Raw genomic sequence first — 15,703 nt, forward strand, 5'->3', positions numbered from 1 at the left:
TGTGTGAGGTGCCCAGTGGGCACACGAGTGTGAAAGAGTTGCTCTGTGGGCACACGAGTGTGTGAGAGCTGCCCGGTGGGCACACGAGTGTGACAGAGCTGCTCCGTGGGCACACGCATGTGTGTGAGGTGCCTGGTGGGCACACGAGTGTGCCATATCTGTTCTGTGGGCACAGGAGTGTGCCAGAGCTGCTCTTTGGGCACACACGTGTGCTAGAGCTGCCCGGTGGGCAGGGACAGGCATGGGCAGGAACTGCTACATGTAGGGGCACATGAGTGTGCAAGAGCTGCTCAGTCTGTGTGGGCACAGGTGTGTGTGTGTGTGTGTGTGTGTGTTTGTGTGTGTGTGTGTGTGTGTGTGTAAGAGCTGCTTTATGGGCACAGGTGTGTGTGTAAGAGCTGAAGAGCTGCCTGGTGGACAGAGATGTGTAAGTGTGAAAGCCACCATGTGTGCATGGTGACACCAGTCACACCTGGTCACACAAGGGGCTGCCCTGTGGGCACACTCATGGGCACACTCGTGTGCAGGAGCTGCCTCGCAGGCAGGAACACATATCAGGAGGAGCTGACACACACTCATGACCACATGTGTGTAAGAGCTGCCCTGTGGGTCCGGGCACACGTGTGTGGAGGAGCTGTCCTGTGTGCATGGGCACATGCTCGGGCAGGAGCTGCCACACGTTTGTGCAAGAGCTGTTTTCTGGGCAGGAACATGCGTGTGCAAGCCACCTGCTTGCCCACAGGTACACATGTGTGCAAGAGCTGCCCTATGTGCTCACCACGTGTGTGTGCAGGGCAGGCACCCACACCTGAACAGGCACAGGTGTGCAAGAGCTGCTCTGTGTGGCCACAGATGTGGCAGGAACACGTATGAGCTTGAGCATGTTGGGCACACAAGTGTGCAAGAGCTGCCTGGTGGGCAGGGACACGGGTGTCACACGTGAGCAGGAGCTGTCACACATGAGCACATAGGTGTGCAGGAGCTCTCTGAGGGCACAGACACAAAACAAGTGTGCAAGAGCTGCCTATAGGCTTGGTCACAGCTGTCACACGTGAGCAGGAGCTGTCACACCTGAGCACACGTGTGTGCAGACACACACAAGTGTGCAAGAGCTGCCTGGTGGGCAAGGACATCAGTGTCACACATGTGTGCAGGAGCTGCTCTGAGCACACAGACACACACACGTGTGCCAGAGCTGCCTGGTGAGCAGGGTCATGCGTGGCCAGCAGCTGCCACCACCACGGGCACACGCGTGTGCAAGAACTGTCCTGTATGCATGGGTACGCGTGTGCAAGACCTGCTCGTGGGCACAGCCCCGCGTGGGCAGGAGCTGCCCGGTGGGCCGGGGCACACACGTGTGTGAGAGCTGCCCGGTGTGATCTGCCCGTGCCCGCAGGGCCCAGCTGGTGCAGGTACCGGTGGTTGCTGTCCCGGTACCGGTGGTTGCTGTCCCGGTAACGGCTGGGGGCAGCCAGCACTGCCGGTGCCGGTACCGGTGGCTGCTGTCCCGGTAACGGCGGGGGGCAGCCGGCGCTGCCGGTGCCGGTACTGGGGCGGTGCCAGCTCGGCTGGGTTTTAGCAGGGAGCCGGATTGGGCCGGAGCCGCCGGTGCCAGGGGCGGTGCCGATGGATGCCAGGGGTGTCGGTGCCGGTGCCAGGGATGCTGTTGCCGGGGATGCTGAGCCCACATGCCCGGGCAGTGTTGGTCCCGGTGCCGGTGGATGTTCACGGTACCGGCTCGGTGTCGGGCTGGGAGAGGTACCGGGGAGTTGCCAGGGATACCGGTGCCGGTGGATGTTGGCGGTACCGGGGGTGCCAAACTGGGGCGTGGCCGCTGGTGCCGGTCCCGGTGCCTCTGGATGCGGGCGGTACCGGCCGCTGGGGAGTTACCGGTCTCGGTGCCGGTCTCGATGGCCGTGCCGGTGCCGGTGGGTGCCGGTGCCGCCCGCCAAGGGTTAATGGCAGTCGGTGAAGTTGCCGGGCGGCGGCGCGGCGGGATTGGCCCGAAGTTGTCGGGGCGGGCCGGGCCGTGCCGAGCCCCGCCGGGCCGCCCCGCCCGCGGCCCCCCGCCGCCCCCCGCCGCCGGCGGAGCCATGCGCCCCGCGCCGCTGCTCGGGCTCCTGCTCTGGGCGCCGCTGCTCTGGGCGCCGCCGGTGCGCGGCTTCCGCCACGGCGTCCACTGGAACGGCAGCAACCCCAGGTACCGCCGCCGCCCCCGCCGGCCCCGCCGCCTTTGTACGCCCCGGGCCCGCCGAGCCCCGGGCCCCAGCGAGCCCCGGGCCCCAGCGAGCCCCGGGCCCGCGCTGCCGCCACGGGACGGGACGGGACGGGACGGGACGGGAGGAGCGGGGGCGGTGGGCTCCGGGGGGGCGGGGCTGCTGGCCACCGGGCTACCGGGCGCCCACGGGCGAGACTGAGCCGGGAGCACCTCCCGGTGGGACCGAGCCCCCGGGCATCCCCGACAGCAGCGAGCCCCCAGGTAATGCTGAGCAGGCGAGCGGCCCCCAGTGCGCCGAGCCCCCGGGCATCCCCACCGCACCGAGCCCCGGGTGGTACCTCCCGGTGGTACCGAGCCCTGGTGGTACCGAGGCACCGGGCAGCCCTGGGCGTTGTGGAGCGGGTGAGAACCCCTGGCAGCGCTGAGCTGTGAGAAGCACCGGGCACCCCCGATGGTACCGAGCCCCGGGCAGTACTGAGCCAGTGAGTGCCCCAGCTGGCACCGACCCCCGGTGCCCACGGGGGGCACTGAGCCCTGAGCAGTCCCGGTGACACCCAGCCACTGGGCATCCCTGGGTGCCACCAGGGCAGCGAGCACACCTGGGTGGTGCTTAGCCCCAGGCACTGCTGGTGGCACTGAGCCCCGGGTGGCATCCAGCTCCTGAGTCTCCCTCAGTGGCACCAAGCTCTGGGTGTTCCCACACCAGTGGGCAGCCCTGGTTTCCCCCAGACCAGTGGGCACTCCTGGTGGCACCAAGCCCTTGGTGGCACTGAGCTGGTGGGCAGTCCTGATGCTGCCAATCTGCCGGTGGTACCCACCTGTGCTGAGCCTGAACGCCCTTGGTGGCACTGAACTCTGGGCATCCTCTCGTGGCATCAAGCTGGTGGGTGGCACTCTTGGAGCTGTGGGTTTCCTTGGTGGGGGCACTCCAGCCCACACCCTGCCATTGGCGCTGCCTGGGAGCTTGGCTGTCACCAGCAGGCCAGGGTCTGGCTCCATCCCTCTTCCCAACCTCCTCCATTTTAGGTATTTCTCAGCTCGGGGCTTCTCAGGGAGCAGGAGGCAGGGTCAGGATCCTGGGGCCTCCCCCATGGAGGTCCTGGGCTCTGGGCCTGCTGCCCTGGGGCAGACTGGCACATGATGGGCAGGGCTGTGGTTACAGACGCTGCCTTGCTCCCATCCTGCAGATGGGAGAGGGGAGGCCCCACCACCCATGGATGCCCCGGGAAGGGGGGCTCTGTGTGCCCATCTGCTGGGTCATGCAGGGCCCCGTCCCCCCAGCCCTTGGCCCTGCCCGGGCCCGTCCCAGCCAGCGTCACCCGTGGGATGCTCTGAGTCAGCAGGAGTCTGTGCTCCATCCTGCCCTCGGGGAGCCCCCAGCCTGAGTGGGGTGTCAGGGATTCAATCCCCCCTTGCCAGCGCTGCCATCCTGGTGATGAATATTCTGGACTCTGCCAGAACTGACTGTGAACGCTGGCTGCACTGGGGCCAGCGTGGGGGCCGAGGTCTCCCTGCCAGCCCCTCGTTTCCATCACCAGTCCCAGACGCTCAGGACCAAGCGTGTGCACACGCATGTGCACGTTCATGTGTGTGCACACGTGTGTGTGCCTGCACAGCTGCTCCACCCCGGCCTGGCCGCGCTTGCTGTCGGCACAACCATGAGCTCACAGCATCATCCCCAGTGCCCTGCCCGCCCCGTGCCCCCTGCCCCGGCCGCCACCCCCTGCCAGCCCCATGCCGGGGCCGGAGCGTCCCGCCGCACGGTCCCCCACCGGCGTGTCATGTCCGATCAGCGGCCAGGCGGGTGCCTGGGGCGAGGGGCTTTGTGCCCGGGCAGCGTGGCTGCACAAACCCCCCCGGCCGCGGTGGCCGAGCCCATTCAGCTCCAGCGGCCTGCGGCTAATCCGAGCTGATGCCTGGCTGCGTGGCGCGGGCGGTGTCCGGTCGGGGTTTTTTGGGAGAAGCCCAGCTCCCTGCTCCGCTGGGGCAGCAGGGCACCTCTCCCAAGGGACCCCCGGCTTGTCCTGCCCGGCAGGTTCCTGCGGGACGACTACTCCATCCAGGTGGCCATCAATGACTACCTGGACATCTACTGCCCGCACTACGAGGGGGCGGTGCCCGCCGGCCGGGCTGAGACCTTCACGCTCTTCATGGTGGATCGGGAGGGCTATCGCGGCTGCTACGAGACCCCCGGCGCCTTCAAGCGCTGGGAATGCAACCGGCCCCGGGCGCCCTTCGGGCCCGTCCGATTCTCCGAGAAGATCCAGCGTTTCACCCCCTTCTCACTCGGCTTCGAGTTCCAGCCGGGGGAGACCTACTACTACATCTGTGAGTCCCCGCGGGGGGCCGCGGGGGCCGCGCTGGGGTCACGGGGCGCTGGGTGCGGTCCCCGGGGTCAGAACGTTTCGGGGGGTCTTGAGTGCAGCTCCGCAGGGTTGGGTGTCACCAGGATCCCCCTGGAGCCGAGTTTAGGGCGTGTGGGGGGTCAGGGTACAGCCAGGATTTCATTGAGGTTGAGGGGAACACGGGGGCTCTGGGTAATGTCAGGGCTGAGGTGCAGGAGGCTGTGCGTGTCCCGAGGCTGGGGGCACGACGGGATGGGATGCAGGGGGTGTCTGGAGGCCCTGGGGTGGGGGATTCATGGAGGTGTGGGGTGCAGAGGGGTTCTGGATGCCCATGGAGGGGAGCACAAGGGGATCAGAGTGGATGGGTGGCGTCTGGATTTCCTGGGGTGGGGGACGTGTGGGGAGGTGGGGTGCAGGGTGGGCTCTGGGTGCTTCGGGGTTGGGACACGAGGAGTCGGGGTACCCCCAGTGTGGGGTGCAGGGTGGGCTCTGCGTGCTCCGGAGTGGGGGCACGAGGGGTCGGGGTGCCCCCGGTTTGGGCTGTAGGGTGGGCTCTGGGAGCTCTAGCAGGGGGCACGAAGGGTCGGGGTGCCCCCGGTTCGGGTGCTCCCGGTTCGGGGTGCAGTGGGTATTTGGGTGCTCCTGGGTGGGGGCACGAGTGGTCGAGGTGTCCCTGGTTCGGGGTGTCCCCGGTTCGGGGTGTCCCTGGTTCGGAGTGTCTCCGGTTCGGGGTGCCTCCAGTTCGGGGTGTAGGGTGGGCTCTGGGAGCTCTAGCGGGGAGCACGAGGGGTCGGGGTGCCCCCGGTTCGGGGCGCCCCCGGTTCGGGGTGCGGGGAGGGGGGGGGGCTCGCTCCGGGGTGGGGGCGCGGTCCCCGCGTTCCGCCGGGAGGGGGCGCCCCCGGCCCGCGCGGAGCCGCCGTCGGGGGGTCCCGGGGGGGCCGCACCGGAGCCGGTCCCCGCTGACCCCCCCCTGCCCAGCCGTGCCCAGCCCAGAGAGCGCCGGGCGATGCCTGAAGCTGCGCGTCACCGTCTGCTGCCGAGGCACTAGTGAGTCCGGCTGGGGGGGGCTGCCCCCCAAAACTCGGGGGCTCCACCAGTCCCCACTGGGGGATACCGGAGCCTCCACGTAACCCACGGGAGCCGCTCCCTGACTACGGTGAGGTTTTTTTCAGCGCCAGAGCCGGTGACAGAGGTGCCGAATTCGCAGCCCCGAGGGCGCGGGGGCCCCGAAGGTGAGTACAGGGGCGGGGCTGGGAGGTCGGGAACCGGCTCGCCCTGACCACTGCTTCTGCCCTGGCAGATGTGGCTCCTGCCCGGGGCACCGCGGTCCCATCACAGCCCTGCACCCCATGCCTGACGCTCGTGCTCCTGGCCCTGCTCTGGATCTGACCCCGGCGCTGCCCCTGGCGGGGGGATGGGCTCCTCTGCCCCAACGCCGCTTCCAGAGTCTTCCTCCCAGCCAAACCCCCGAGCCCGTGGGGCAGCCCCAGGCCATGACCCGCCTGCTGGACCTCCGCAAAGCCGAGCTGGGGCCGGGAGCTCCGGACTGGAAGGTGAGGGGCAGCGGGGGGCTCCGGGGCCCTGGGTGAGCACCTGCGTGCTGCCCTGAAGCATCCCTGGACAGGGCTCTCTCCCTCCCAGGGCCATCGCATCGCCGCACGTCGGGATTCCCGCGAGTCCTCGCGCTGGGATTGCCACACCCCGGCACTGCCCCATCGGCCACCGGCCCGGCGCTGGGGTCCCCTCAGCGAACGCCTGCTCTGCCCCACGGCCATCACCTCATCTCGTGCCTTTCCCCACGGACCCCCTCCCCTGGGGCCCAGGGACCCCCGACCCCGGAGCGGGGCAGCAGCTCCGATGGCGGCATCCGCCGCTGCTGTGTCCTCCTTCAGCGAGGACACGCTGATCTGTCTTCTGGGAAGACGCCTTCCTCCGTGCCCTCGGTTTGGTTTTAACCCTTGGTAGTGACTGAGCAATACAATATTTGCAAGATCGCTGCGCCCCGGCTGTGCAGCCCCCGCCGTCCCCCTGCCCATGCCCCCCGTCCCTGCACGGGTGCCAGGGCGGCTCCTCCAGGGTGTCCCTGCCCCTCTTCCCTGCACAGCCCTCATGGCCAAGGGCTTAATTGCAGCAGTTTCATATTCAGTCGTCAGCTCCTGTCACTGGAGAGCTTTAATTACAGACGAGCTGCTGCTAATTAACGCCTGGTGGGGAGATGAGCAGTGGGACAGGGGGTGAGGGGGCAGTGGGCTTGGGGGTCACTCACCCAAAGCCCCCAGCCAGGCACCCCGGTCCCTTTTGCCACCTTTGGGTGTGGTTGGGGTGTCCACGGAGCAGCTGTTCTCTGTCCATCTCTCCATAGGATGCCAAAAATGGGTGGTGTGGGGAGCTGCAGGGTTTCCGCCTTCCCGAGTGGAAGGGGGATCAGTGGGGGCTGATCCCATGGCACAGTCAGGTCCCTGCCAGAGCCATGGCTCTGCCACATGCCCCAGCCTTGCCAACCAGCAGGAGAGTTCCCCGACGCTCTCAGTTCCCCATCCCATGAGTGCAGCCCCCCACTCGCCCTCCTGAGGGGCTCGAGAGGGGCCCAAACCCCCCCGGGGCCGCCTGCAGCAGGGCCCCCCAGCCCCTCGCCGTGCAGGCGTTGCCGGCCGCCTGCCGCAGTGGTGCCGGGCACGTCAGACAGGTTTTATGGCTTCTGGGAGAAAGAAGCTGCTTGGCAAGAGGCTGAGCGAAAGCATCGACCGTGCCGCTCCCCTCCCCCCGCTCAGCTGCCTGCCCTTCCCCCACTGCACCCCATCCTGCACCCCGCCCTGCAGGGAGGGGTGCCCCATCCCCCTGGGGGACACAGGGGCTGCCTAGTGCAGGGGGGCATCTCCTGTGAGACCCTCCCCCCCCCCCCAGGAGGGGTGAGACCATTGTACCCAAGGGAACCCCGTGTAGGATGCTGGGTGGGGCATCCCCCAAAGTACCCACCTGGGGGGATGCTGAGGGGCAATGGAGGTCTGTAGGACCAGTGGGTGGGGATGTTGGGGTGATGGTGACTTGTGGGACCTCCATGCAGGGATTCCAGGGGACAACCAGGCCCTGTGGGACCCCCATGCAGTGATTCCAGGGTACAACCATGCCCTGTGGGACCCCCATGCAGGGATGATCAGGGGCTGTACCCTGCAGGACCCCCGTGCAGGGATTCCAAAAGACAACCAGGCCCTGTGGGATCCCCATACAGGGATGCTGAATGGGGGCATCCCCCAAAGAACCCCCACACAAAGATGCTGGAGGACAGCCGTGCCCTGCAGGCCCCCTGTGCAGGGATGTTGGCAGGCTGTGACTTGCACAAATGCATGCAGGGATTCCAGGGGGGGCTACCCATTGCACTGCCCCTTCCCCAGACCCTCAGGGACTCCCAGACAAGGCCAAGGGGTCCCTATGGGACCCCCAGAGTGGGTGCTAGGTCTGGGCCCTGTCCTTGAGCCAGTGTTGTTTGGTATGCAGGAGCTGCCACCAGCTTCAAATCCCATCGACTTCCAATGAGCAATGCCATCAATAACGGCTAATTGATGGCGCGGCCGCTCCAAATCAGATTCCCCGTCCCCTGAATCCAATTGATGGCTCCGCACCCCGCAGCCGCCGCGGCAGAAATTGAATCTATTCAAGGAATGGGCTCCATTAGCCCATCCCTTCTGTCTCGCCACCCCCCAGCCTCGGGGCCGCCCCTACCCCCTCCCAGTGCCACCCACACCAGCCCCGGGGTGCTGGGGTGCCCATGGGGAGGAGTGTGGGGTGAGGATATCGGGTGCCCCAGGTGGGTGGGAGTTAAACCTTCAGAAAGTGGGAAGGAAAAATTTATCATCTGGAATAGCAAGTGATGGGAAATGGTAATAGGCAGCAGGGAGATGGAGAGCAGGATAAAGAGCCATGTCGTGCCAGGGGCTGGGAGCCACAGCAGGCACTGAGAAGGGAGCACAGTGTGGCTGTGCCCACCCCATGGCCTGGCTCACTGTCACAACAGGGATTGTGGCACTAGGATGAGCCTGCTGGGCACAATCCCTTTATCTCTGTGGTGTTCCCACTCCTGGCACCAAATCCCTCACCCAGCCACTCTGCCCCCACCCAACCCTGCCGTGGCAGGGGCTTCAGCATGCCCCAAAGACCCCTCACCACCCCAGCATGAGGATAAGGCAGGTTCTGCAGCTGTCCAGGGGTAGCCCCAGGACACACAGGGGACACGGAGCACAGTGCCCCTCCCCGAGGGCTGACAGGGGGGAGCACAGCCCCCCAGGGCAGTGGGGCCCATCCCTGCCTGTTCCCCATGGGCGAAGGGCAACGGCGGCAGCGCCCACCCCGAGAGCTGTCGAGAGCATCCCGGAGATGGGAAATGGCTCCGTGTCACCATGGAAACGGGGCCACTGGCTCGACATGCCGAGGGGACACGTGTGCTGAGGGGACACGCACGCTGAGCCCTGAGGAGCAGGGCACTGGGAATGCCAGACATTGGGCACGATGGACTGGACAGCGGGCACTGGCCACAGGACCCTGAGAGCCCATCACCCACCTCGGACCAGCTCCCTCATTACCCGGGCACTCCGAGGGATGCCACCTCTTCGTGATGCCACCTCTTTGTGATATCCCCGTGGCCGGGCAGCTCCAGAGCACCGCAGCAGGGCTGAGCAGGGGGTGCGGGGGCCGGAGCGGCCGTTCCCCGAGCAGCCTCCTGATGATGCGCATCGTCAAGGTTATCATTGAGCAAAACACTCAGCGGGGGCTTGGAGGGAGCCGGCCCGCGCCGCTTAATTAACCGGAGCTGCACGCGCCGAGCCCGCTCCTGCCATAGCAATGAGGGCGCGGGCACCGGAGCAGGCGGGGGCTGGCGCATCCCACCTGCATCCCCGGCGGGCTGGGGGAGCAGCTGGCCGGTCCCAGCTGCCAGGTGTGCCCGCTCCAGGGGCCAGGGTGGCAGTCGGTGTGTATGAGACAGCCTGGCACTGGTGGGTGTGCACGTGCAGGGGTGTAGGCGCAGATGTTGCCTGTGCAATCACCGTTCTGGGCCAGGGTGGCTGTTTGTCCATGCCAGTGTCCGTCTGTCCTGTCATGCCTGTGCCCTTGCATGTGCTGGAGTGCGCTCCCAGTGTGATGTAATCCTGCTGGACAATGTCAGAGCAGAGATGGGCAGGAGCTGCCCTTGCTGCCAGCTCTGCTTGGACCTGCTGCAGACTGAGGGCCTGCATGGTCCCCACGCTGGGACAATCTCTGCATCCCTGGGGAGAATGATTAGGACTTCAATGACATGGGGCACCACCCCAGCACAATGTCCCTGTCTCCAGGGCAGCCAGACAATGGGGGCAAAGGCTGGGGCAGGTGCCCACCCCGGGCAGCACCTCCCAAGGGTGCCGGAGTGGATGCTGAGGTGCTCTGTGCCAGGGTGTCGCCGGGCTCGCACCACCTGCACTGCCATCCAGCCTCTCCAGCGGAAGGATGCTGTGGGGATGGTGGAGGTGGAGCCCTGGAGTGTCTTGGGCCCTGCTCCCCGCATCCACCGATCTGCCCTGAGCTCCTTTGATCATCAAGCTGCTAACAAGCTTCCCTGGCAAAGAGCTCGTTAGCCACGGCAGAGCCTGGAGCTGCCTGACCAGCACCAGGGCAGCTCCTCGGGTGCCTGCGGTCCCAGCCCGGGGACAGGGACAGGACAGGCCAGTCCCAGCAGCTGGCAGGAGGACTGGCTGGTGTGGCCAGCCTGTGGCCAGAGGCAAATTCAGCGCAGGATGGATGCTCTGAATTATTGAGCACAGGAGCACAAAGGGGCTGCGACAGCAACACCTGCATGGGGGGCATGGGGCCATGCTCACACCCAGACCCCACCTCGCCCAGATGGAGCAGCTGGACACTGCCAGGCTGCAGGGACATTGCACCCACCCAGGGTCCTCTGTCAGCCCCTTGGGTGGTGGCTGCCAGCAGCACAGGGCACCCCACACCTGCCAGCACCTCCTGGTGCTCTCCTGGCAGTGCCAGCAGCACCTCCTGCTCTGTCCACCTGGCCAGCAGCACAGGCCTGGGGCAGCTGCAGCTAATGGAGGGAACCCCCATTTTTGGTGAGCCAGTGGAGGGAACCCCCATTCCTGGTGAGCCATTTCTGGTGAGACAGTGGAGGGAACCCCTATTTCTGGTGAGACAGTGGAGGGAACCCCTATTTCTGGTGAGCCAGTGGAGGGAGCCCCCATTTTCTCTGTGCCCCCAGCCCCTCTGCTGGGCTGTTTCCAGTGATCCATAATTGAAGCCCCCCCATGCCATCGCTCGCGGCCGCCGTGACGGCAGGCGCCGCCTCAGCCCTGATGAATATTTCAGGCCCTGAAATCTCCTGTGCCTGCACGCTTAGCCCCAGTCCCCCCCTGCCCTCCCCAGCTTATCGGTTCCTTTGTTTCCCTGTGCTTCTGCCCAGCACCACGGCCACAGCATGGCAGGGGCACGGTGTCACCCTGCCCTTCTCCCTGGGGACAGTCACCCGTGGCCTGGAATGGGATGGGAATGGGCAGTTCCCGAGGGGCAGGTGGGCACTGCTGGTGGCAGAACCAGAGCAGCCCCACGCTGCCAAGCTCAGTGACAGCTGGGGGTTCCTAAGGTGACTCCTGTGCTTCCTGTGCCCATCCCCAGCCCTCATTTGGGCCTGAGGGACTGCAGGTCCCCTGGCACCATCACCTGCAGGGCCAGGGCAGAAGGATGGAGACAACCTAGAGCGCAGCACATTGTGGGTCTGTCCCTGGCACTTCCCAGTTCACTGCCACCTCTGCCAGTGCTCCCAGATGCTGATCGTGGTGTGATCTGTGTACAGTGGGAGCAGGATATCGATGCTGCTTGTCACTCCTTCATCAGATTAACGTCACTTACACACCACCAGACACCTCGCAGGGGACACCAGGGTGGCATGGCTGGGATGAGCAGAGCATGTTTCAGAGCCGGTGGGGAGCCAGGTGCTGCGGCTGGCAGCCACAAACCCATCTCTGTGTCCTTGTCCATTCCCCAGAGAGCTGTGGCTGCAGTGGGGCCATGTGCCAGCCCTGCCCTACCCCAGCCTCCCACCCGGCACAGCCCTCACACCCTCCAGCACATCCACGCCGTGGTCATGTCGCAGCAGCAGGGGACAGGAGTGAGGCCGGGGCTGTCCCTGGCGGATGATATTGAAGTGATCTTGAGGCCAGGAGGGAGGTTTGCCATGCGGGAGGAGAGGAGAGGAGCTGGCTGAGTCACCCGCTGCCGGCTGCTGACTCAGGCGCTTCCTGCCAGGTAACCTCCGCCGCCGGCGTGGGCTGCTGGGACAAGGATGTGGCACAGGGGACAGACAGGACCGCGGCACTGCCTGGCACACCAGCCCAGCACCCAGGGTGGGCTAAACTTGCAGTGTGCATGGCTGTGCTGCACCAAGTGGTGACCCCTTCCTACCTGGGGTCACCCTGGGACCGTGGCTGCAGGCTGTGGGAGCCATGAGGAGCTGGTGGCTCTCACCTCCCACCCGCCACCTCTGGGTGCCCACACACCCAGGGCGGGTGAGATTTGGCACAGCTGCTGGAGCCAGGGTTCCGGCAAACAGGCGTCTGGCGCCCAGGGCAGGAACCCTGCAGCTTCCTCCCGCCGGGCAGCAGGAGCAGCGGGGCTGGAACCAAGCACGGCTTCATCCAGCGGCTCCACCAGGAAGCTGATTTCCTCTGACGGCCCTGGCACCGCCGCCTGGCACCGCTGCTCCCTCACTGGTGGCCGGTGCCATGGTGGCAACTAACCCTCCTCTGCAAGGCCACAGAATCCAGCTCCACATAAATTAACTCAGGCTGCTAATTAAGCAATCTCTCCCATGTCCCTCAGAGCAGTAGGGCTCTCTCTGGTCCCTCTGGTAAGAGGCTGCTCTCCCCAGACCTATGGCTCACCAGGGAGTTGGCCATCCATCTTCACCTCCCCTGCATCCACGCTGCCAGCACGCCCAGGCCCAGCCCCAGGATGTCCCCTGGGATTCCTCCAGAGCTGGGTCTTCCCCCCCTCCCTGGGAAATGGGAAGGCTCAGCCCCTGTGCCCTCCCCGAGGCGATGCCCGCCCAGCGCTCATCAAGGCGCTGGCGCAACCATCCGTGAGGCTTCATTCAAATTTAACGACTGACATGGGATATAAAAGGGAAGGGGCAGGCAGGAGCAGGGCTGCTGGGCACACGGTGTGCGCTGAGTGTGCCCCAGGCGTGCCAGCCTGGCGGGACAGACCCGTGCCCAAACACCGGCATGGGCTGTGAGGAGCTGCCCCAAACGCTGCCAGGAGGAGGTGGCAGGAGCCAGAACAGTTCATCTCCACATAGCCACACCAGCACTGCCAGCTACCTGCTCCCCGACCCAGGCCATCCTCCCTGCATGCCTGTGGCTTGTTCTCGCCGTGTCTGGCTGGACACGTGCCGGCACCTGGCTCCCGCGGGCGGGCCGGGAGCCCTGAGCTCAGCGCGTTGGGCCCTGGTAGGTGTGGCTGGTGAATATTTCATGCCCGCGTTCACCGAGCCCTTTCTTGGTTACACTCCTGCCTCCTCCCCGCACTCTCACCATGTTTATTTATTTAATGAATTATTTATCGGCTCCCCCTCTCGCTCGGCTGGGCGCTGCCCCCCCCCCCCCATTCCCCCAGCCCAGCTCCCAGCCCGGCGCGATGATTTATTGAATGCCGGCTCTGCTCTGCGGTTGCGACATTCTGTCACAGGAAGCTGCGGTTAAACATTAACCCAGGCGGGCCAAGCGGGTCCCCTGCCCCGCCAGGGACACGCTCCAGCCCCTCGGGGCTCATGGATGGCAGGCGGGAGACTTTCCCCACCACTTTGACGCCAAAAGCTGCCGGTCCTTGTGACGGGCACAGTGTGGAGAAGACAGAGCAAGGAACCAGAGCTGCTCCATGCCCTAGCTCTGGACAGCTCAAGGCCTCACGTCCCCCTGAGAGCGAAGCCACCAGGGTATGTCCCCAACCATCCCACCACAGACACCGCCTCCTGTCGTGCCAAAACCCGGCCAAGCCCCCTCTGTGTGTAATTCCAGGAGTAATTCCTGGTGGGTGCTGACACCTGCACACACCGCGATGCTCCGGGGCTGTGCTCTGCCCCCCCGGGTGCCTTCGTCCCACCGGAGCCCTGGGTGTGGCCCTCCGTGGCCCTCCGTGGCCCCGCACACGGCTGTGCGTGGCGGGGGGACCCCCGTGGTGCGGGTGCTGACGGCGGCGCGTGCGTTGCCATGAGCGGGGGGGTTTCCATGTGGAGGTGGGTGTTGCCATGGGTTTGCCGAGCCAAGGCGTTTCCATGGTGGCAGCGCGGTGCTCTGGGTCCTCCCAGAGGTGTGCAGCACCCTGGGATGCCACCGCTGCCGCTGCCACCTCACCCTGGCACCGGAGTGGCCCTGCCCCTGTGCGCCCCCCCCCCCCCCACCGGCTCTCCCCCACTCCCACCCCCAGGCAGCCAGAGCCCTTTTCCACGTGTTGTGTTTTCTTCACTTCACTTCTTCGGATGAATAATTAATAGAGGCTTTTTTGGTCCTCTGGGCCCTTCCGCTGCCCCCCTCCCCCTTCCTGGTAGGGGTTTGGGCTCCCAGTGCCACCAGTATGGATGGGGAATGGGGGTGGGGCACAGCCCTGCCATGGGCATCACAGCACTGAGTCTCCCACAGTGCTGAGTGGGACCAGGGGCCCTGCCCATCATCATCCTCCTTGTCCCCCTCCATGACCTGGGGCAGCGTTCACATGGCCAAAGGGAACCTGAGAAGAAATGGATTGGCTCTCCTTCCACACTGATCTCCTCCCAAAACTCTGGGGAGCCAGGAGGCCCCCCAAGACTCAGCACCAGGGCACCTGCCCAGGCCTGAGAGTCACCAGGCCCGCTGGGGACATGGGAACATGACATTTGGCACTGCAGCACCCTGGCCACGCTCACCACGCTAGCGAGATAGCTCCTGGCAGGAGCAGCTCGGGCCGGCTCAGCAAGCCCAGCCACGGGTTTGGGAACCTCCTGGTTTCATTCACAATCTCCTCAAGGCTGCCAAAGCTCCAGGTGATGCACGACACCAGTGCTGCTGGGGCAGAGGCTGCTGGGCTGGTGCTGGTGGCCCCTGCGTGTGCCCGGTGAGCTGAGTGTGCCCAGTGAGCTGAGTGTGCCCCCTGAGCTGCAGGTGCCCAGTGAGCTGCGTGTGCCCAGTGAGCTGAGTGTGCCCGCTGAACTACATGTACCCACTGAGCTGTGCGTGCCCTCTGAGCTGTGCGTGCCCGCTGGGCTGTGCGTGCCCACGCCGGTGCGAGCGTGCCCGTGCGTGCACACATGTGCCAGGGTGCCGATCACCAGGCACTGGGCTCTGCCGGGCGGAGCTGCACAGCAGTTGCTAAGGGATCTTACCGAAGACGGGCAGTGGGAACTGGCACTCAGCTCAATCCCCACACTCAGGGGAGCCCCCACAGCCCCCGGGGCTCCCCCCAGGACCCTCCACCCCACAAACTCTTGGGGTGTGGGAAGATCAAGGGCCTGCCCATGTGGCTGGGCACTTGGCCAAGTGCTGGTTGCTGAGGGAGGTCAGGGCAGGCGAGAGAGCCTGGCACTGTGTCTGTGTTCCTCGGTAGCCAGGCTGTCCTGCTACACGGGCACACTCCCTCCCACCCACTCCTGTGCCTCCAGGGTGGCTAAACCCCCATGTGACCCCCATGGCACCGGCAGGAGCACCGGGAGGACCCTCTGGGGCCCTGAGCCCCCACCCATGGCTCCCACAGACCCACAGGGGCTGCTGCCCCATGGCCCAGAGCTCCCAGCCACAGCGACCCCAATCGCGGTGGCTCCTGGCCCTGATGGCCCCAGCTGTGGGTGTCCCAGGGAGATCCCAGTGGCACCCGATCCCGCAGGGACAGGCGTGGGTGCACCCACGGGGGTCCCAGAGGGACCCCGACGGCAGCAGGACCCTACACAGGTAACCCCCCCACTCATGGGGGTCCTGGCGAGACTCCGGTGGCCCCTGGTCCTCCTGGGACCCGGCCCCGCTGTCTCCACCCGCGAGGACCCGCAGCCCCGAGCCCGGGGCCGGTGCCGAGCCGGTGCCGGGGCGGGCCCGGGGTGGCGACGGGAGCGCGCGCGGGGGCGCGGCGGCGGCGGGAGCGCGCG

At 66.2% G+C, this 15,703-nt stretch overlaps 1 protein-coding gene across 1 annotated transcript; it reads left to right on the forward strand.

Moving 5' to 3' along the window:
• The first annotated feature begins 2,407 nt into the window (after nt 1-2,407).
• LOC132340310 (ephrin-A4-like) lies at nt 2,408-6,557 on the forward strand. Its single transcript, XM_059871216.1, is given in 6 exon segments — nt 2,408-4,175; nt 4,177-4,546; nt 5,542-5,610; nt 5,736-5,795; nt 5,864-6,116; nt 6,205-6,557. Coding segments are annotated over 5 exon segments (633 nt in total). The 5' UTR covers nt 2,408-4,130; the 3' UTR covers nt 5,953-6,116; nt 6,205-6,557.
• The last annotated feature ends 9,146 nt before the right edge of the window (nt 6,558-15,703 follow it).

Source organism: Haemorhous mexicanus, chromosome 31, assembly GCF_027477595.1.
Source record: "Haemorhous mexicanus isolate bHaeMex1 chromosome 31, bHaeMex1.pri, whole genome shotgun sequence".
Lineage (NCBI taxonomy): Eukaryota > Metazoa > Chordata > Aves > Passeriformes > Fringillidae > Haemorhous > Haemorhous mexicanus.